We start from the raw sequence: 22,990 nt of genomic DNA, 5'->3' as shown, positions 1-22,990 counted from the left end.
GTCTGTGAAACTACAGCACGGAGTGTCTCGTAACACCCCCCATATCCCTTCTGATACAGTCACGCCTGTATCAATGAGTAAGTGTTCCTGGTTTATCATGCTGGATTTTGATTGTAGATTTACTTTTAAATTATGATTTGCAGTAAATTGCTCAATTTTTATATGATTGCATTTCTAGACAAATGTGTGAACACTGTCTTACAATGATGTATTCTGTATAACCTCCATGCCTGTGACCTCCCATATCCAGAGTATAAATAATATCACCACAATGGGTGACACTTTTAGAGTCTCAGAACACTGCCGCCTGCAGTACCGCCACCAACAGCTAGAGGTCACTGTTAGGTAAAGCGAAGCCGAATCTCGGATGGCGTATCCGGATAGGGAATGACGTCAGCGGAAGGGGCGGAGACTACCGCTCTTTTGTACTTGTAACGTCAGGCCGTTGGTGTGTGTGTGTAGCTGAGTGATCGTAGTCACCGAGTACAATGGAGGACAGCAGCGGATTTCGCCCATCGGCCGGTAATCTGGACGATCCTCCTAACAGCCGTATTTTCCTGGTGGTCAGTAAGTCGCTGACGGAGGACATGATCCGTGATAGATTCGCCGAGTTCGGGGACATCCAGGACATCTGGGTGGTGAAGGACCGGCACACCAAGGAGTCTAAAGGCATCGCCTTCGTCAAGTACGCCAAGTCCTCTCAGGCGTGCCGGGCCATGGAGGAGATGCACGGCCGCTGCCTCGGCGATAGCAGCAAACCCATCAAGGTACCGGGCGAGCATCGTGTCAGCCAATCGCATCACTCGTTTCATTTTCCACTACTCCCCAGAGAGAGTCTGATTGGTTTCCGACTTCTTGAGGCTTCACAAGTGCATTCAATGACCAATCAGATTCTGGTTTACATTTTGTTAGCTACAACCAGTGATCTGAATGGTTTCTTTTAGGGTTCAGTCACATGTGTTAATGAATGCATTTTAAAATGCATTACAGCAGCTGAGGATTTGCTATGAACATTGTTTACAAAATGCAATACTTTGTTAACGTAATGTTGACAGCAATGTGACCGGGCAAATCTCTTCTCAGCTGTTGTGATGCGTTTGAAAGCGCACAGGTTAACGCCACGTGTGAACACTCCCTAAGCAAACCGATACTTTGAAATCCAGTGAGATGCGTGCTTTTGTTTATTGCCAGAGTTGGTCAAAGTTCATTCTATGGTCTCTAATAGTAATAATAAGCAGGTCACACACACACTGTATATGGTGGTTTGGGAGGGTAGAGGAACAAAAGGGTGAATAGTATTCTAAAAGGGGTTCTCTAGCCACATACGAGTTGACCCCTATCCACAGGTTAGAGGCAAATGTCAGAACGCTGTATGTGGGCAACGGTCCACATTAAGAGGTTACAGTAGTTCCATCGATACCGGGATAGAAAACTATTATCAGATTTGCCTTTAGACTTGTTGCCAGTGTTGATGTCCTTGTCTGGCATCAGCCCTGAAGATCATATTCTAAATCCAACTTCAATATACAGGTGGTCCCCTACTTAAGATCACCTTCCTGACTTACAGACGACCCCTAGTTACAAACGGACCTCTGGATGTTGGTAATTTATTGTACTTTAGTCCTAGGCTACAATTCTTATGACAATCCAAAAATTTTTAAATCCAATTGTCACAGAGACCAAAAAATTATTTGGTTGGGGTTACAATTATAAAATATACAGTTCCGACTTGCATAAAATTCAACTTAAGAACAAACCTACAGAACCTATCTTGTACGTAACCCAGGAACTACCTGTAAATGCAATTTTACAGCCCCCTGCAACTAACATCACACCCAGAATGTTGTGTCCTCAACTGTATATTTGCACCTCTTTAACTAGTTTCACATTTGTTTAGGTACTTATTGCGCAGTCTCGAGGATCCACAAGTCACAAAGAAGTGGAAGATGAAGACTTGACGAGGATCTTTGTTATGATCCCAAAGTCGTATACAGAAGATGATGTCAAGAGCAAGTTTAAGGTAGAAGACTTTTTTTTTTGTTTTTGGGTCCAGCTACTATTGTGACTTACACTTCTGCTCAGATGAAAGTAATAGAAATAGCATTTCCTGCTGCTTGTGGGTAATGACTTGTGGGCAGTCCAGGAAGCGGCCTGTGTGTGGGCCGTATATTCTGGACTGAAGGCAGATTTCTGTGAAAACTATAATGTTGTGTGTTTAACCCCTTAAGGACGCAGCCATTTTGTAGCTTAAGGCTCAGCCCGATTTTTTTTTGGATTCTGACTTGCGTCTCTTTATACGGTTATAACTTTTGAACACTGTTACTTATCAAAGCGATTCTGAGATTGTTTTTTCCCCACATGTTGTACTTCATTTTAGTGGTAAATTTTGGCAGATAAGTTTTGCATTTATTTGCAAAAAAAAAGAAAATATGATAAATTTTTGGAAAAATTTGCCATTTTCGAAATTCAAAATCATTGCGTTTTCAGGCAGATCGATTTACCACCTAAATAAGTTGCTGAATAACATTTCCAATTTGTCTACTGTACATTTTCATAATTTCTGAAATGTCTGGATAATTTATTTTGATGTCACGCGGCTTGCAAATAGAATATCGCTTTTCCGGATTTTCAGAATTGACTATTTTGGGGATAAATACAGTTTGGAATGAAATTTTACATATTTAGCATCAAAACCCCCTATATAACCAACCCATTTTCAAATCTGCACCCCTCAAGCTATCAGAAACAGCTTTTACGAAGATTGTTAACCCCTTGAGATCTTCATAGTAATTGAATCAAAATGGAGGTGAAATTTAGAATGGTCATATTGTTCCCTTATACGTTCATTTAGCCCTAAAATTTACACATTTCCAAAAGATAAAAAGAGAAAACCCACCATACAATTTGTTCTGCAATTTCTCCTGAGTGCAGCGACCCCCCACATGTGGCTGTGACTTGTGTTATGGGGGCACAGCGAGGCGCAGAAGGGAAGGAGGGCGCTGCAGCTGCCAGGATTTTAGTTTCCTCATTGGCCCCTTTTGAAGGCTATAAAATTTTCGCTTTTTCGTTATTGGGGCCATGTGATGCCATTTTTTTTGCGGGATGAGATGCTTTTTCCAATGTTACCATTTTGGGGTTTGTATCACCTATTGTTGAAAATTTAGGAACGTTTTTTGAGGACAGGAGTAGAAAAGCATCAATTCTGTACTGGATTTTTTACTTCTTTTTTTTTTTGGTGTTCACCGTATAGACTAATAATCATGTTATCTTCATTCTATGGGTCGATGCGATTACGGGGATACCAAACATGAATATATTTTCTTACGTTTTACTAAATTTGTCAAACAAAACCCTAATGTGGGGAAAAATCTATCATTTATGTATTGCCGTCTTCCAACTGGCATAACTTTGTTACTTTTTTGGCTACGGAGCTGGTTGATGGCTTGTTTTTTGCGGGACATGTTGTACATTGCACCAGTATCATGTCGCAGTACATATGGTTTTTTGATCACATTTTATAGCATTTTTTGTGGGATTGAAAAGGTAAAAATCATAATTTTTGGAGGGTTTATAACAGTTTTTTTTTACGGCGTTTATCGTGCGGGTTCAATAATGATTTACTTTTATTCTACGGGTTGTTACGGACGCGGTGATACTATATATGTGGGGTTTGTGTTATGATTTAGACTTTTTTTTGAGTTATATGTCTCTTTATATGTTTTGGGGGTTTGGGGCATTTTTAGTGATTTATGACTTTATTTTTTTATTGAATAACTTTTTTTTTTACTTTTTCACTTTTATACCATGGGACATGAAGAAGCAATCATCTGATTGCTTCTTCATGATAATATTCTGCAATACTGATGTATTGCAGAGTATTATCAGTGTCAGCCTATACACTTGCATAGGCTGGCACTGTGCCAGTAAGATGACATCACAGACGCCATCTTACTGGCAATTCTTGCAGGTAACTCTGGGGTCCAGATCGGACCCCAGAGTTACTATAGCAACGATCGGCGCACCCCGAAAACGGTTCGGGGGGGCCGATCGTGGGGGAAAGATCCCCCAGATACATGTTAGATGCCGCGGTCGCGCTGACCGCGGCATTTAACGGGTTAAGCACCCGCGATCGGAGACAACTCCGATCGCGGGTGTTACACTGGGGTGCCGGCTATCAGTCACAGCCGGCACCCCGTCTTTCCCGATGCCGGTTCGGCTCAGATCTTGAGCTGAACCGGCATCAGCTCAGCGTCCGATATATCGGACGCTGAGCGCTAAGTCACTGCGCTCAGCGTCCGATATATCGGACGCTGAGCGTTAAGAGGTTAATCTTGAATGATGTAGTTGGTAAGAGACTTCCATTGTCAAGTACAGTCCCTAAGTATGGCTGAACCTCGTAGGATCAGAGAAAATGATCTGCAGTCTGTTCTTTACCTAACCATCAAAAAGCATCCAATCTTGTTTTTTCCATCCTCTCCTATTCCGTTGAATGGGTCTGAGTTGCCAGCAGGTCTTATGACCTATGGATGTGTTGTCACTGCTCTGCAATGTGGATGTAGCCCTTACAAAGCCATTCAGGGAGGGCATCAGGTGTCACTCCACCGATCTCAAATTGATCACCTATCTTGAAGTTCAGTTTTTCAAGCAGTGATCGATTTGTCAGGTTTTTTGACTTCGTGTTCCCATGATCGCCTAGAATGAGGTTCCTGCATTTTTAATTTTGCAAGGAGAGTCACCTGTGCACTGTGAGACTGACAGAAATAGTGAAATTAAGCGTTTGACTTTTTCTGTCAGCCCAATATAATCTTTATTTATATTGCGCCATCATATTCATCATATTAAAAAAAAAAGATAACTCATAGGCATATACAGATATAATACTACATTACAGACCAATAGGATGCATGTGCGACTCCTGCTAAAATGTCTCTTCAGAAGGTGCTTGTAGATTCCATATCTGGTGATAAGTAGGGGGTCCCAGTGGTCATACCCCATGCAATCAATTTTTCTGATCACCCATCCTAATAATGACTCCACCATTTAGAAAGGTACACGCATGATATGGGCAGAGGTCAGTATGCATAGCGAGTTTCCTGTGTATTTCGATAAATTTGTGAAGTCTCAAGCTGTACCATCTTACCCTCTCTCCTCAGGAATACGGCCCAGTAGAATACTGCTCAATTATCAAGAATAAAAACACTGGGGAAAGTAAAGGATTGGCCTTTGTGCGCTTCGAGAGACCTTCCCATGCCGCCTTGGCTATCGAGAATTGTGACAGAAGTAAGTGTATCTTTGGGAGTGGAGCTTTCTACAGACAATGATCATACTGGAGTAATATCACTTGTTAATCGTTTACATGCAGCGTCCCTTTCCTTGGTGCTTTAAACCTTAAATTACTGTCAAAAGTTAAGGGATAAACTATAGGAGAAGCCTAGAACTACAGTTTAACTACTATGCACCACCCGGCCATCACAATTCATCCCATAGGCTGACGTAACGTTGACACCACCTATATATTTATAAAGAGAACATGGGAAACCAAGTGATGAGATACAGGTGAGCTTTTCTTTTATGCAGAGCCTATATCAACCAACTTCTTCTCACTGGTTCTCATATGTCATGTAATTACTAATGCCTGAAATCACATTTGGGGGGGGGGGGGGGGGGGGGAGAAAGATGTCCTTAATCTACCCTGTAGCCACATGCTAAAGTAGGTATTAGTGGTCACCTAGCAGACAGGCCAGAAAGTGGTAAAATGTATTGTATGTGTCAGATTTATGTTAACATGTTCAATTACCTTTAAGGTTTCAAAGCCATCTTGGCCGAACCTAGAAACAAAGGTTCAACATCTGAGTCACTGGACTATCACAGCTCATCTCGGCAACAAGAGTCTATGATACACGAACCTCCTGCCATGTCTATGTATTCTTATGGTAAGTTGTATAGTGTGTGTGTGTGCTTAGTGCTGCCTTATTGTGTGAGGATGTACAGAAGTGTACAGGACAGGTTATTGTAGTCTTATTTACCATGCTTGGTAATTTCTTCTTCCATGGATGTACACACATGTAAAGGGACGGTTTACTTTAGAGTCCATTCAGATCGCTATGAGTAGTCCAGGAAACGGCCCATTACAACCACCATTCACTGCTCAAATAGTTTGGTCTGGATTTTCTCACTCCATCATAGGGATGTATGATGTCTCTGCCAACCTGTACCTATCTCTCCAGTCCAGACCAAAACTGAAATTATGCAGAGGGATCGGTTTAGCCGAGCCAAGGTCGCACTACAAAATGCAACTCGCTACCATCTAAATTGGGCATGTGATAGGGGATCCCTACTGGGGGGGCAAAACTGATCAAAAGGGTGCGTTGCTGTCAAGGCCCTGGTGCACCAAAACATGTTAGGGGAACCTGTCTTCAGGAGCCCAATTTTAGGCTCTCTCATGTCCCCATGGAGAAAAGTGTACACATTGCCAAAGAGTTCTTATAGTAAAACTGTCTTTTTCCAATGAAAATATAAGTTGTATCAAAGTATGAAGTCCTGTGGGGGGAGGAGATATGGGGGACATGGGAGTTTTTCTTTGTAATCCATGCATGACGGAGTGATTTCCTGAGGGTGGTTTGGGGGGCACTCCTCACTGGCCGCTCCCATGGGACAAGGGGTACAGCTCTGCATACAGGAAGGCAAAATTTTATGTAACTTATCTTTTTTTCGGAAAAAGCCAGTTTTACTATAAAAACTCATTGGAAATGTGTACACTGTTCTCTGAGGACATGGGGGAGCCAGAAAAAGGGTTCCGGATGACGGGTTTCCTCTAAGTGCATGTAAGTAAACATGAAGATTTCTCTGTATTCAGGACACAGATTTTTTTTTAAGAAGGGTTTATTTGTGGGACACTTCACCTACAAGGCCATGTTCCGCCTGTTCGGCACAGACAGTGAATGGGGTGACAGGACATATGCCTTCCCTGCCACTCCACTTACCAGTGAGAACTGCATCCTCATTGATGATAGTTTAAGTCCAATCCTGTGTGGTGGCAAAATTGGAACAACTCCTTTCATTTTCCACGTGGGCGCCTTCCTGGCCCCCTTTTGGGTTTCCACTCGCACTCTGTTTTCATTAATTCTGCCATATGTGTTGCTCATTTTTTTTGTGTTTTTTGCCTAGGTGTAGTTTATGGGTAGACTCTGGGAATAACTCAGATTCTGCTAGCGTTTACGTGTAAAAGCTTGCATCATTCACAGAAAAATACTAACGTTTATCATTTTCTTCCTTTTTTTTTTCCATAAGAACAATATGACTATTCTGCATATGACAAGGTTGGAGAAGCCAGGAACCAAGAAGGGGTGTCCAAACGCTTGACTGTCGTGTCTCGTGTCCCTTTGGTCCAGGATCAGCTCTACAGTTTATTGGACCTTATTCCAGGACTTGAGTTTTGTGAGGTCCAGCGGGATTTGTATTCATCATTTTGTAAGTCTTATTTATGTTCACACAACATGTAAATCCTAGTTGTTGTATGATTTTGGCTGTAGTTGTGAAGCTGTGAATGGGATAGGGATGTATATACTGTGACCAGACCATTATATACCTTTGCCTCAATGGGCAGTATTTGCCCCAGTAGTGACTGAGGCCCTGTGCTGGACTTTTGTCTAATACTACCTGCAACGAACGTGTGTGTGCACTGGGACCGCAGACTCGGGTAAGAAGCTGCTCTAAAATTTGCAGAATGGTCAGTCGGCTCACACATGGGGACTTGGAAATCCATTGAATTATATGGGACCATGTGCTTTCAGTTGTAACAACGGCGAGCACACAGTCGTAAAACGGTGCAGGGGGCTTTAATCTGATAGGGAATAGCATCAGTTTCCAGCAATGGGGAAATGTCTCATACCACAAGATACTGAATCAAAATCAACCCTTCCATTGCATTGGGATCATGAATATAATGAATCTGGAATCGCCGGGGATTGCGACTTTCAAATGGACCAGCAGATAAAGAGAAGGTGACTTGTACCATTGACTTCATGGATATGCTGACTATTTGGTCAATTGGTATCAGATGGTGACTGTACCACTGACCCAGCAGGATCAGACCATGACTATGCCTTGACCTGGAACCGGATACTGACTTCTGCACTTACTGCCATTGACCATACAACGGAAGAGCCTTGTTGAGGATGATGCCTACTATTGACTATACTGCAGACTACGTGAGAACAGATGGTCAGTGGTCATCAGGGATATGATGCTGGCTGTGCTACTGACTACCAGGCACTACATGTTACATGTACCACTGAACAACATGGAATGGGCAATGTTCTTCTGTCTACCTGGCGCTGGTACACTGATAGTACCCCTTACCACCAGGGAGCATATCCTCCAACTAGCTATCTTGACCACCGTGTAGTGGCCACTGACGGTACCGGTGCTGGACTGTGTTTTTTACAACCGGAAACCACAATGACTGTGTCGCTTACCAGCAGGTACCAGATGCTGACTGTACCACTAAAATCCAGGCACCAGATGCTTAATGTTCCATTTACCACCAGGGACCAGATGCATAATGTGCCACTAACCACCAGGGAACCAACATAGCTGGCCACTAGGGACCACATGCAGATATGTGCCATTTCCGCACGGGTAAGTACGCTGCTGCCGCGTTGTTTTAAGGCTATGACTCTGATTTTGTCCTTATGTCATTGACCTCCATCTCGGTATACAACATAAAAGCATCATATGTGGCAGTGTGGGGTGTCGCAGCCTAGGATTAGTAAAGTTTTACTTCTGAGGTATGTTTATGATGGTATACACTAATTATGGCTTATTGCATTGAGATGAGGATTCTAGACACATAATGTAAGTGCTTTAGTGTTACTTTGTTGGCTCATTGGCCTTCTATTTTCCTTTTGTGTAGCTCACGCTGTGGTGCAGTACCAGAGCATCGCCTCTGCAATTTATGCCAAATTCAAGTTGCACGGTTTTGAATATCCTCCAGGAAATCGTTTGGGGGTCACTTACCTGAATGATGGTGGCGATGGCGCAGAGTGAGTATATTAATGATTTGGCTTTGTAGGATGGTACCAACCTATCGCTAAGGGCAAACCCAAGAACCAACTTCATTACAAAAGTGCACATGCATATCTGAAGAAGGTGCTCATAACCCAATACGCTTTTAATTTGGAGCCTAACAAAGATCTGGTCAAGTTGTACAACGCTGGTATTTGTCCTTTTGGTTTTTCCCTCAGTTTGGGGTTTTTAGTTGGTCTTTATAACATCTGGATGTTGCTTCCTACTGCACAAAGCTGTTATTATGTTTGTCACAAATGCATAACCCTACAAGGTGACCACCTTCATGTTTTACCTATATTTTTTTAATGTTACCACTCCACCTTACACCCATTGTTCCCTTGCCCTGCAGGAGGTGATGCGCGGTAAGACCACTTCAAGGGGTATTCCCACAAGGACAAAATAACATTCTCCAATTCACTGTTATTAGAGAAATGTATGGGATCCAACCGTAAATCTTCTATGCTCGGGGAGGGCAGATTGTTCTCATGAATAGCTTCTCCTATCTGCAGGATGCAGTGTGCTCTCTGCCTTGAGATTAAACTCTCCCACCCGCATTACAAGACCAGCTCAGACTCTTGGACACCTCCTGCCAGCAAGCAGCGTGCACAGACTAAATCTTGAAGGCAAAATAAGATAATTAGCAGGAGAAGGAGTGTTTTAGCTGATATGTAGAAGAGCTGGAGTGTGTCATTGTGTGTTACATGCATCTTGTGGATCTCCTATCTGATCTGTCTTCTCTCTCTTTCTATACTAGTAGAATGTTCAGAAGCTTAATAAAAGATAAAACCTGTACTCTGATAATCTAAGCACAGTGTCAGCACACATCTCATAACACAGAGTCTGCTCTGCTGTAATATCACACTGACCATCACTGAGTGATAGAAGCTAAATTGGCAATACAACTGAGTAAAATTGTAAAGTAAGGGGGTTAAAAATGATCTTGTGTAAACCTCACTAAGGGGGTATAATTTGAGAACTTTCTTTCATGGACAAACCCCTTTAACTAAACCTTTGAAAAAATTTGTTTCCAGAAATGAATAGAGCATTACATGTAGTATTTCTATAATACTTCATTAAATAAAGCAGCAGTTTTTCTATGCTTTTTGTTTTCTGCTCTTTGTCCTCTAGTGAGCAGTGTATCTACACGTCATTTGAGGTCCGTCCACTTGAGACAGATGAGAAGGTTAAAGAGAAACTCTATTACATAGTGCAGATGATAATCGTAAACTATCATTTATAAAATGTTGCTTTGAGGTGCTTTTAATCCGTGAACTGCTATCTGTGCATCTGTGTTTTTGCCAGGATATTTGTCATATGACAAAGCGGCAAACCGCTGCGATGGCTTTTGGATTTCTGTCCTCTATACGTGGATTTGGGTCCCCATTGTTGACCACAGGCTTGTACTGTGATACTGTGCGATGCTTTGAGTTTACTACTTTGGACATTTACAGTATTGCCACAGCATAGGCCATTATTATATGCATGTGGGTTGATATTGCAGCATATTCTATGGCAGTGAGTTCACGTGACCAACATACATGACATCGCAGGCTCTGACTGGTGCGCTGATCAATGGGGGCCTGATCTGTGTGACCTCCCCCAAACTCCTATGTATATCCAATGCTGAGTATGGGTCATCCGTGTAGAAGCTAGAGTTTTCGGCCTCTGAATGGATTTAAAATGAATGAGGCCACATGACGTAAGCAAACATTACATGAATGACAATTACTGGCTGAAAATGCCTAAACCCACGTGTCACACGGGCAGGTCTACTACGAAATTGGGTTTCGAATTTGAATTTGAAGTATTAATATTTTCCATTTCTTTCCTTATCCCTAGACTTCTGAAAAAAATGGCCTCCACCATGGTTTCTTCTCAGGTAAATTCAATGGTTTGGGGTCCCCAGGTTACACAACAGTTCCCACCTGGATCTGTAAGTATCTTACTGTAAATGTCTATTTATGTAGTGTGAGAAGGACATTCCTACCCAAATCACTGAACGTCACTCTTGCTGACTTTTGATATTCCTTTTAAGTGCTTTACGTTTACTTGAGATTATCTGTACCGTGAAATTATCTGCTTAACTATTGACACTGAATATATCCCAATGATATTTACTGATGGTAGATCTCCCAAACTTACTTGCTTGTTTGTCTGACTTCGTGCTTGTTATCTCCTGTGACATCGGCTCCACCACCTGCAAATATACGTCGCCCCCCCCCCCCCCTCAGTGTTCAGCGCTCGGGTGACATAACCCAGAGCTCCTTCGGCTCATTTGAGTATTTTTCTAAAGTGTTTTTTTTTTTTAAATGGTGATGTCCCAGCAGATAACAAAAACAAGGTCATTCTCTGACGGACATAACGAGCAAGTAAGTTTGGGACATCTAAAATGTCCTTTAAAGGAAACTTGCCATCAAAATGAATCATGATCTACCAAGGACACATTCTCATTGATCCAGGATCTGTGACACTGGTAATCTTATGTTTGTCATCTATGACCTCCTCCCTTTACAAATCAACTTTTAAAATGATGTTGATGAGTCAAAAGGTTTTTGGATATGTTACCAGAGCCTCCCTGCTCCTGCACAGTGTAACAGCCTATGAAGCGTACTCTCTTCTGCTGTAATCTCAGGAGGATGTTCTTCTGCCCAGCTTGTAAAGCTGCAGCATGGAGAGGCTTTGGTAACGTCAGTCACGGTGCCTGGATCTAGGAGTAAGTGCCCCTGGTTTATCATGTTTGATTGTGATGGTAGGTTTTCTTTAAATGGATTTTCCAGGCATCCTGGATCATGGATTCTTTTTTCACAAAATTAGAAATTGGATTTCCGCTCATTTGCACTGCATTTTCCACTTTTCAGGTTGACTCTAATCCAAAGATTTTTACATGTTACAGAATTGTCATACTTAAAGAATATAGGATATCATCGCAGTATAAAATATTATAGCAGCAAAGTCATGACTGCTGTAGATGGCATTATAGCACCTGCATTGTTCCATGTTATGGATATGATTTCCTCAAAAATGGCTACGTAAAAGCTATCATTTATGGATATCTTGCCTTATTCTTAAATGGAACCTGTCACCAGCCAAAGCAAACCGCAAAATGTGCCAGTTTGCTGGTCATGTCTTTATAAAGGGCTGCCTGCTGCCAGGAAAATGAATTTATATTGAAAGCCTGCTTCCAGTTAGGGGGAAGGGCTTCTGGGAAGAGCCGCCAAGCAGGCACACCTCCTCACGGCTGCATTGTTACATAACCCCGCCTCCTTTCCCTGTAGCCGCAGCATGCCCCACCTCCTGACTCCTTGTTGACTCCCTATCATGCCGCGGTCTCATCTGACTTCTCGCCCATGAACAGTGCGGCGATCATGTCCCCTCCTGCCATGCGAGTATCCGGATGGAGAAACGGGCTAGTTCATACGCAATCCCTTCTGTTTCTCTGACCAGGTACACACAGGGTCACAGCAGAGGTGACCAGTGCATGTGCGAGAAGTTGTCCCTTTTATAAAGGCATGACCAGCAAACAATACAACCTGCCGTATACACTGCTTTGGCTCGTGACGCTTCCCCCTTTAAGAGCATTGTCCATTTTACCTGAAGACCACATTATCTATTGAAGTTCATACAAGATAAAACTAGCTCCGTTATTCACTGGCCTGCACACGCTATGCTCAGAGTGAAGATTGGGGGCTCTCTATGAACAACAGGCTAAATTTCACCCCATATAGATTTGTTGATCGATTATTATAAATTCCATATCCTCATCCTGTGTAAATCTGTTGTAGACTTGCAGTGATCCCTGTAGGGTTAATAGTAGGATTTATGTGGTTTTGTTGCTTAGCTTTGCTGTATTCAGTAGGGTTTTCACAGTGAATCTGTTTTATCTGCAGGGCTATGATCGACCGTATGCCTCCCCTGTTGGTGCTCAGTTACAGACAGACGCTGCCCTTCCAGCATACAAAAAGAAGTCTTCTATGGACGCACCGTGCAAGGAGAGGCTGTTCATTGTATTCAACCCTCACCCGCTGAGCCTGGATGTGATGGAAGATGTATTCTGGTACAGTACCTGCTGCTGGCTCCATCTATAACACTATACATACACACACACATTTATTGCACCCACTTGCCACAATTGCTCTCAGGGCTCACAACTCTGTTGTTGTTTTGCAGCCGTTTTGGAAATCTGATAGAGGTTTACATCGTTCCGGGTAAAAATGTCGGCTATGCCAGATATTCTGAGTTGTTCAGTGCCAATGAGGCCATATCTGTCCTACATGGAAAGATGGTGAACGGCGTAAAGCTGAAGGTGATGCAAGCAGAGTCTCCAAAAGATGAGTCCAACAAAAGGCAAAGGACATACTGATTTATACATCCTCCGGTAAGTACTGTTGATGATTGCTAGTTCTGGAACCATGTCCTTCAAAAGAAGAATTGGTCGTATAATAAGAATGCAAATAATATTGAGACTTAAAGGAAATCTACCATTAAAAAAAAGCCTAGGAAACCAGGGACACCTAATCAAAGATTCAGGCACCGTGACTGTGGTAATCTTATATTTGTTATCCATGACCTCCTTCCTTCTAAAATTATTGTAAGGAGGGGGTCAGCCTCTGTGCTGTAGTTTGAGGCATTTAAATGCTCCTCCACTGACTTCCGAAAATTCGCACCATGGAAGAGCAAAGTACTTCTCTTCTGGTTCATTAACATAATTTTAAAAGTTGATTGTTGAAAGGAAGGGGGGCCATGGATAACAAATAAGATTACCAGTCACAGATCTTGGACCTATGAGTAAGTGTCCCTGGTTAATCATGCTTGATTAATTGTATATTTCTTGTTAATAAGTCTTCCTATAGAATTACAGCAAGCAGAGATCTAGGTAACAGAGCTGGATTAAAAGATTGTAAAACCTAGAAACAATTAAATATTTATAAACTGGACAATTCCTTTTAAAGGAATTATACTAAATTAAGGTTTGTGTGTGTCCATTGACTTCCATGAGATTTCTGGTAGGTTAACAGAATGTACGAAACCCGGAAGTGTAAATTGGATAAGGGGAACTTGTGATCTTGGTCCAATCGGGAGAACAAGGGTTATGTGTTTTATCAGCAAACAAAAAAGAAAGCTAGATGAACAGCTCACAGTTTGTAGACTTTCGCTCGCTCTGGAGATCCACACTTTTGCTAGTGTTGCACTTGAGACACAGGAAAGGGGGGAAAAAAAACGAAACTCTGCAACAGTGCAAGGTAAAATCTTGTCTTCCTCTGAAGAACCTTTATTTCAGATTATGTCCAATAAAACATGGCAAGCATTTCAAACATGGCTACACGTTTCTGGTGCTCATTGCACCCTTAGCCGTGAGCACCAGAAACGTTTAGGCTTTTTGTTACCTCGTTTGCACGCTTGGGAAAATTCTTGCCATGTTTTATTGGACATAATCTGAAATAAAGGTTCTTCAGAGGAAGACAAGATTTTACCTTCCACTGTTGCGGAGTTTCGTTATGTTTTATCCCTTATCCTGTTGATGGGTGATATATATCATTAATGACACAACGTCTTTAAAGTCAGGGTAACAAAATTATATGTTTTCCTCTTTCAAATTGTTGGGGTACCCGATTCCTACTTGCTCCATTACTACTTCTGGTTTTGGGACCTTCATCCAATGACTGGCCTCCTTGTACACAGAATGTCACTTTAGCTTTCCGGGGGGGGGGGGGGCTTCATTTCCTTTGTGGTCTGCGGAGAGCTGAATGGCGCAGGTGTTGAGGCGGGGGTAGGGATGTTCAGTGACAAAAGTAGGTTAGTGATGAGATTGGGCAGAGGGGAGATGGCTGCAGGATCAGATGGGAATGAGAAAAGCAGGACCTTTGATGCTGAGCACGTCTTAAACGGGTTATGTCTCGCTGTTGCCATTTTCAAGTGTCTGAGTCCTACTGACTGCTGCCCACCGATTTTTAAGAAACAATTGGTCACTTGTCCCCCATGTATAATTATAGCAGCCGATTACACACTTTTCTATCCTAATAGAGGGCAGTACAATACAGAATCGATGAATAAAGCAGCAGCACATATGTTTTACCTGTTGCACTTCTCAATAGTAGGAACAGGACCCCCCTCCTGCATGGTGGAGAACCCAACAATAAGACCCTTAGTGATCAGACACATATATCCTTTTTTAGAACACCCCTTCTAGTTTACTTTAATGAAAATAACTATAAAGACATTTAAAGAAATCCAACATCAAAATCCATCATGATAAACCAGCGACGCTTGCTCATAGATCCAGGCAGCGTGACTATGGTAACCTTCTTATATTTATCCACCTTTTTAATTTATGCTAATGAGCTTAAGGGCGCTGGGGGGTGTTATCGGAGCCTCTGCCTGCTGTTACACTGTCTCAGCACTTCCCTCTCTCTCTGCCTGCTGTAATCTCCGTGGGAGGGGGAAGTGCCTCTGCACAGTGTAACAGCCTATGAAGTTTCAGTAACCCTCCCCTTCCTCCAGAGCTCTTCTGGTTTGGTAGCCTAAATTTATTAAATGTCCCTAGTTTCATGATGGATTTTGATGATAGATTCCCTTAAAGAATTTAGATTGCAGAGTGACCCAGAATGTAAGTAATGTCTGCGGTAAAACTGTTGTAGTTGCCCATGGAAAGCAATCAGAGCTCTGGTTTAAATGTCTAAATGGCTGTGGGAAAATGAGAGATGTGACTGGTTGCCACAGCAGGACCTTCCCTGTACGTGTAATGTGTTAGCCGTATTGTATGTCGTCCTTGGTTGATGATGCTTGTATGACTTTTATTCCGATAACTGTTTTCATAATTGTATTGTGCTCTTTCTACAGAACAGAGACTAAGTTATGACATGACCCTCCTCTGACTGACTGAAACGTGACAGGAGACAGCTTTTATGTACTGGTTTAGGAAACATTTGTGCATTGCTTATTCACGGACCCAGAATAATCTGATTTATTGTACGTTTTAAGATTGTTTTAAAAAAAAAAAAAAAAACCTTTGAAGGAAATTCTGCTGCATATTCAACTGTTCTTTTTTATTATTTGTGTGGGTTCTGTTTGATTTTATGCAATGAATAAAAAAAAAAACATATAAACCTTTTGTGTGTGTTTTATTGTGTGAAGTATATTGTGTCATTAAAAGTGATATTAAAGGAAACCTACCACTTGAAGTGGCAGGTTTCCGATGGCAATACCGGGCACCAGCTCAGGGTGAGCTGGTGCCGGAGTTTATTTTAGTTAGTGTTTTAAACCGCGGTATCGCGGTTTAAAACACTTTTTAAACTTTATAGCCGGCGCAGGCAGGTACGCGCTCGGCGCTTACCGTGCACGCGGCTCTCATTCACTTCCTATGTAGCCGCGTGCACGGTAAGCGCCGAGCGCGTACCTCCCTGCGCCGGCTATAAAGTTTAAAAAGTGTTTTAAACCGCGATACCGCAAGTGGTAGGTTTCCTTTAAGGGGGGATGAAAAGTTACACATGAACGTGTGCCGTATGGTGGTCCGATACCACTGGCTGCACAGAGAAATATAATGCTGGGATGCTCCCTTTGTCGGCCAAACAGCCGCCCCAGGACTGTTCCGGTATGCCTGGCAAAGGATCGTCCCTGCATTATATTATTATGTAATGTAGGAACTCCGTCCACTGCACTGTGTGGAGCACGTGGGACTGTGGCACCATACGGCACATCTACACGGGCTGCACATGTTTGTGTAACTGGCCTTGCCCTGCTGCTGGTACCTGCGCAGGGTAGGTTGTAATGTGACCGGCTTCAAATAATTTACTTCCTTGGACCACAAAACATTTCTTCCTCTTGCGTCACAAGTGACATCACATGGTCCAACAAGGTCACTGATTGGGGGCAGCGAGTCCCGTGACCCCAGCTCTTCCGACCGAGCATTTCGTGCCAGACACAAAGTCCAGTTGGACATGGTAAAAGGGAGCTAAAGCAGAGGTTTTAACAATTGTTTTTGTTACACCTACCCCAGCCTCTAGGGGAAGCCTCCTGGAAACAATGTTTATTTTGCAAAATTAACTCCTTAGAAATACTCAAAGTTTTAAAGGGGTTGGCACATTTCACTTAGTCTTATCCAAACGCATGCAGCTTCCTCCCCACTTTGTCATGTGTCGGAGGGGAGGGGGGATGGTGTGGAGCGGAGGAAGAATGTGTACGGAGATGAACTCCTTCGTTCAGCCCTCTTTCCAGTCATTCTCTGTTCTGAAACCACTAGTATAGGTGGCACAAATAAAATGGATTATTAAATTATGTAGACTCCAAAATAGTTGAAACCTAGTGATGGTATTCTAGTAATGGGGACTAGTAACAATATTGTGTGGATTATAATAAATGCTGTCAACCACCATGTGCACTGACAAAAAGTATCTATGCAAATCTTCACGAGCCTGAGATTTGTCGTCTTGTCCAGATGTGATTTATTAATCCCGAGAAGCTGCTAACAAGAAAAGATTGGAGCATCTGGTGTTACACAAGATCCTCAGTGACTACCGGTAGATCATTAATTACCAGAGATGGAGACTGCATATTCCATAACTAAATGCAAGGATGGAAAATGTGCTGAGAAATCGGCAAGATCTAGTTATAGAAAAAAATACTTAAAAAAAAGTATAGTCCATACTCAGCTGAATATCTCTCATATACATCTTATTCAACTAAAAAGGAATAATTAACAAAAAAAAAAGAGGGAAAATAGATATATTTAATCTTTATGCTTTGCAGCCATGAGACAAAGTAATTTAAGAATTAACTGGAGTTCAATGTCCCCATTATCACAAGCCCTTTGAAGGATGTAACACTTTTTTGTTCTGGGTAGCTTTGGCATTAGTAGGCGTTGAACTATAGCACGATAATGAAAGAAGTGTAGAAATGAGAAATTAAAGTACTTTTTGTATAACAAGTAGGGGAAAAAGTGCTTTATTGTCCTATAAAAGTGCAAAGAAAGGTTTTAAATACATTGTGCATGGCAAAAAAAAATGCTACTACTTATATCAATCACATTTGGTATATAAGAATGATAAAAGTTTCAGCAAATAATTAATATTTTTTGTATAAAGTAAAGATATGCAATTACAATGAAATATACATTTCTGTATCAATTCCTCACCGTTTTCCAGATCTCTGCTTGCTCTGCTTCTATGCAAAGCTTCTAAATTTACTTCCAGTGGATATAATCTGTCCATGGTGATGTGATGAACACGCAGTTGCACGAGCTGTTCCATCACACAACTCCTATTACTCTCCATGATAATACCAACTCGTGCACCTGCCTGTCCATCACATCAGCCTATTAGATTATCCACTGGAAGAAAATAGAGAAGATGGTGCACGGCGCGTTAGTATAATAAACACATTTCTGAACTATCCAGACAGGACTAATCAACCTGAGCTGCATGACATACACAGCAGATGGGCGATGGTGCAGCGATTGATTACTTCTGCCTGTCAGGGAGAACACAGTTATGATGTATTCTCGGCGTATCCTGGGCAGGACAAGGCTGGAGCAGTGCGTAATTAGGGTGAGGAGAAGCGCGGTGCAGCCACAGGAGCGACAGAGCCTCATAATGTTATAATTGTTTTTTTCAGCAAAACCACTTAGCTCAGCGATTAAACAGGGTATGTTTGGTTCAAAATGCATAGAATCAAATGGTACATTTCCTTAATCACATCTGTGATTTTGGATAGGATTTCTCTGTGGGGCCTTTCACCTTAAAGCCAGTTACTCGTGAACCAAGTGTCAAATTGTACAATTTTAAACAGAGTTTGGTGCAATTTGTGGTATTTGACCATCCGCTTTTGTAGTCCTGGTGTCACCTGAGTCGAGTCAGATTTTTACATCTAATTTTTCAGCTTCCCCAGACGATCTCTCTCACTCCATAGGCTGGCAGTGACCGCCTCCTAGTACTGCCCCCTTATGAATACGCTGCAGTGTCTGCTAGGTTTATTGGAGGGTTTCTATAAAGCTAGCAGTTTATCACTGCTAGAAATGGAGTAACGCTAGGAGCTGCTTACTTTAGTAAGCATTTTTTTTTTTGCATGACAGGTCCTCTTTAAAGCGGTCCAATGTATTCATGAGGGGGCGGTCCGCTCGCTCCATAGGCACGCGGTGACTGTCGCGCCCCTAACCACGCCCCAACCCCCGCACCCTCATGAATACATTGGTAACGCTATCCTTCTAACACTGCAGCGTTTGTTTAAGCACTAGGAGCTGCTTACTTTAGTAAGCAGCTCCTAATGCCGAAATTATGGGTGACAGGTCCTCTTTAAGCTAAGAGTTTCTTTTGGCAATTATTTAAACCAGGACCCTACTCATGTTATCAGCCATAAGTCTATATATAATAAACACAATCAATCCAGCAGCTGAATACCTTCCAGATTATGTTTCTTTCATGGTTGACCGTAGTAGCATCATCAACTTTGATGTGAGATGTAAATTGGTTGTATAAAGTAATGGAGGCGGAAAGCTTCGTACTGAAGTCAAGCTCTCCTCACCTAAGAATGCCCCCTCAGCTGTAATTTATGGTCCTGTATCCAGTGACATCCTAACTGGTTCTCAACAAGCCTGTTACATGATGTCTATCACTAGAGCAGAGAGAGCTTGACTTCAGCGTTAAAATCAATGCCTCCATAACTTTATACAACCATTTTCCGTATCACTTTAAAGAAGATGTCACCACAATGTCCCATGAAAGAAACATGAACTGGAATATGTTAATCTGCTTATTGGTAGGGGTTTAGTAGCTCAATTTCTGCTGACAGGTTCCCTTTAAAGCTGGCCATATACATAGTGTCTCATCTGAACCCACTGATTTTCATGGGACCTACTGCCTTTCACAGATCTATGAGGAAGGTACTGACTGGGCCTTTGGATGTGAGTGCACAATCCTTTTGTTCTTGGAATATAAGCCACTCCGAGAAGTTACTGTCAGCAGCTTTCGTGTCCATTTCATGTCCATTTCCCTGTTCAGGACATGTGCACTGCTCAGCCATGCTAGCATGTAAGATGAAGCTGGGTGGGAGGCAGCATGTTATAGATCAGGAGAAGCTATCAGATTGATATATAGGTTCCTTGACATCCGTGATATGGACAATAGTGCAGTAAGCAGGACTGCCAGCTCTGTTTGGGCTGGGGTTTAGATCGGTAGAGCTATGTAATATGATGGACAATAATGAATGTGTATTCTGGGAAGTGTGAGAGCAAATGAATATATTTTCACAGATGAATAGGGTTTAGGTTCAGTAATCACATAATAATTGATTACACAGATTATGTCTTTATTGGATGCCATGACAGTGATAAATCCTCTAATACCATCACTGTATACCACAACTCATTATCAGCAAATGATAATAATACTTTTTGTCTTTTCCAATTTGTCTTTGTTACAAAAGAAAAACTGTCATAAAACCTACAATCTATTTACAGGTCCTGCTTATTGTTTTTATATTAAAGAAGCTACAAAAATCAGATTTCTACCACCCAAAAATAGTCTGCGCCTGCGCTATACTACACCAGGTCAGGCCGGAGCCTCCTAATCCGGCCAGTGCCAGGGGCAGCACATCTATGATGAATGTGCCCCATAATGTTTTGTTACACCCTAGAGTTATTTATGAAGGTAAAATGAAGACATTTTTCAGACTATATTTGGAGGAGAAGTAGACAAAACCCAAGTCCAAGAGCACCAACAAATCCAACCAATGTAAAACAAAAACTATCTCTGCTTTGACCCTGCAAATGTAATCTTTTTTTTTTTTTTTTTTTTTTTTAAAGGCTTTATTGACAAATAGCAAACAGAAACCAACAACAAAAAAAAACAGAGGACATACATCATTTAAAAATTTACAGACAAGCTTCATCACTACAGCCAATATATCTTGGTTATCTAGCAATTCGTATCAATACAGATGCCAGAGAATTGGCTGTAGACGATAAACAACAACCTTTTACCTCTCCCCTCCCACACCCTCCCCCCACCCATTTTCCCGGTCTGGAGATGGAGAAAAGAAGAAAAAAAAAAAAAGCATAACAAAGGCTATATCAAAAATGGTTATCAGGCAAGTCACCCTCTCTGTTCATTTCCACAAATCCCATATGGCCTTTAGTCGGTTACTCCTTCTATACCGGGTCTCATATGTGCATTCGTAAGATTTAACAACCTTCACCAAATTTTTCCATTCTTTTACATCTGGAGGTATCCTGTCTTTCCAATGCTTAATTAATACCAATCTTGCCAGAAACATAAGTTTCAGCAACAGGTCCGATCTTGATCCTAAGCTCAGATTAGATGGAGGAAGTCCCAAAAGTCCTAAAGTGGCTGTACGAGGAAGACTACATTGAACCAAAGGTTCAACTATTTCATATATTAGACACCAATATCTTTCAATTTTTGGGCATTCCCATAAAACATGGAGGATGTCTGCATCTGTTCTATTACATCTCCAACAATTGGAGTTGGCTTTTATCTTCATTTTAAAAAGTAAATAAGGTGAAAAATAAATCCTATATAAAATATTCAATTGCGTACATCTGTGATTCAAATTAATAGAACTTTTAAATACATTCTTATAAATAACACCCCATTGATCTTCTGTGATCAGGCCCACCTGGTTGGACCATTTTACTTGCGTAATGTGCTGTGTTTTTGGATCAATACTATTCCTTAAAAACTTATAAATCTTTGCTAAAGTTTTTGGTGCGCCTCCCAACTCCAGTATTACTGTGAGGTTAACATTCTCCTTCACCATAAACCCTTCAAAATTTTTTTCCCGGCTAAGGGCATGTTGAAATTGCCGATATCTGAACAGATCCGACTTCGCCAAAGTGCCCAAATTCACCCAATGTTGGAATGTGGGTAGTTCCCCATTAACACCCAAGTGCCCTACCGACGTGATACCTTTTTTAAACCAAAATCCAACATCCTCCATTTTATAGAGCTCCGTAAAATTGAGGTTACCCCAAAGAGGTGTAAACTTAAAACCGCCCTCTATTCCTAATATCTTCTTCAAACCTTTCCAGGAATTTATAATCAACTGTACTATGGGGTATTTCTTCCCTCTAAGACTCAACAGTGCAAATGTAATCTTGATTAAAAAGTTTCAGCACAAATTAAATTCACCAAATGTCTGCAATAAAAATAGTTTATAAAAGAGCTACATGTAGGGTAAAAAACTAGTGAGAGATTCTTTTTAAAGGGGTTGACCATGAAAATAAATTCTCAAATTTCAATCCCCAAGGGATGTTTAACCGGTTCGCGACCGCCCGCCGTGTATTCACGGCGGCGGTCGCGTTCCGATGCATGGAGAGGGCTCGCGGGCCGAGCCCTCTCCATAGCCGGTAAGTCTTTGCTGCATATTGCAGCAAAGGCTTACCGGTAACACCCGCGATCGGTGCCGGCACCGATCGCGGGTGTTTTCTTGCAGAACGCCGCCGGCAAAGCTGCCGGCGGCTTCAAACAGGTGGCGGCGCATGGGCGCCGCCATCTTTCCGAGGATCGCCGCTCCCCGTGACGTCATCGGGAAGCGGCGATCCGTTGCCATGGTAGCTTCGGGTCTCACGAAGACCCGAAGCTACTTCGGGTTAACCCATTCATTACAATGTGCTATCAGCACATTGTAATGTATGAGGAGTAAAATCCCCATATACTGCCATACTGTAGTATGGCAGTATATGGTAGGATCGATCAGACAACCTAGGGTTAAAGTACCCTAGGGAGTCTGAAAAATAGTAAAAATAAAAGTTAAAAAAAAGTTAGAAAAAAAAAATTATAATAAAAAAACCTAAAAATTCAAATCACCCCCCTTTCCCTAGAACTGATATAAATATAAATAAACAGTAAAAATCATAAACAAATTAGGTATCGACGCGTCCGAAAATGCCTGATCTATCAAAATATAATAACAG

At 41.9% G+C, this 22,990-nt stretch overlaps 1 protein-coding gene across 2 annotated transcripts; it reads left to right on the top strand.

Moving 5' to 3' along the window:
- Positions 1-334: 334 nt before the first annotated feature.
- Positions 335-16,091, top strand: RBM45 (RNA binding motif protein 45). Of its 2 annotated transcripts, none has more exons than XM_072121613.1 (10): positions 335-767; positions 1,898-2,020; positions 5,154-5,280; positions 5,805-5,933; positions 7,291-7,470; positions 8,915-9,044; positions 10,909-10,948; positions 12,957-13,123; positions 13,237-13,444; positions 15,907-16,091. In XM_072121613.1, exons 1-9 carry the CDS (start codon positions 489-491, stop codon positions 13,427-13,429), a joined length of 1,368 nt encoding a protein of 455 aa, XP_071977714.1. In that variant the 5' UTR covers positions 335-488; the 3' UTR covers positions 13,430-13,444; positions 15,907-16,091. The 2 variants fall into 2 exon arrangements, with proteins under 2 accessions (XP_071977714.1, XP_071977713.1); XM_072121612.1 differs by having other exon boundaries at positions 339-767; positions 10,909-11,002.
- The last annotated feature ends 6,899 nt before the right edge of the window (positions 16,092-22,990 follow it).

Source organism: Engystomops pustulosus, chromosome 8 (assembly GCF_040894005.1).
Source record: "Engystomops pustulosus chromosome 8, aEngPut4.maternal, whole genome shotgun sequence".
Lineage (NCBI taxonomy): Eukaryota > Metazoa > Chordata > Amphibia > Anura > Leptodactylidae > Engystomops > Engystomops pustulosus.
Note: the sequence above shows the minus strand (reverse complement) of the source record. Positions and strands in the feature narration are given on the sequence as shown.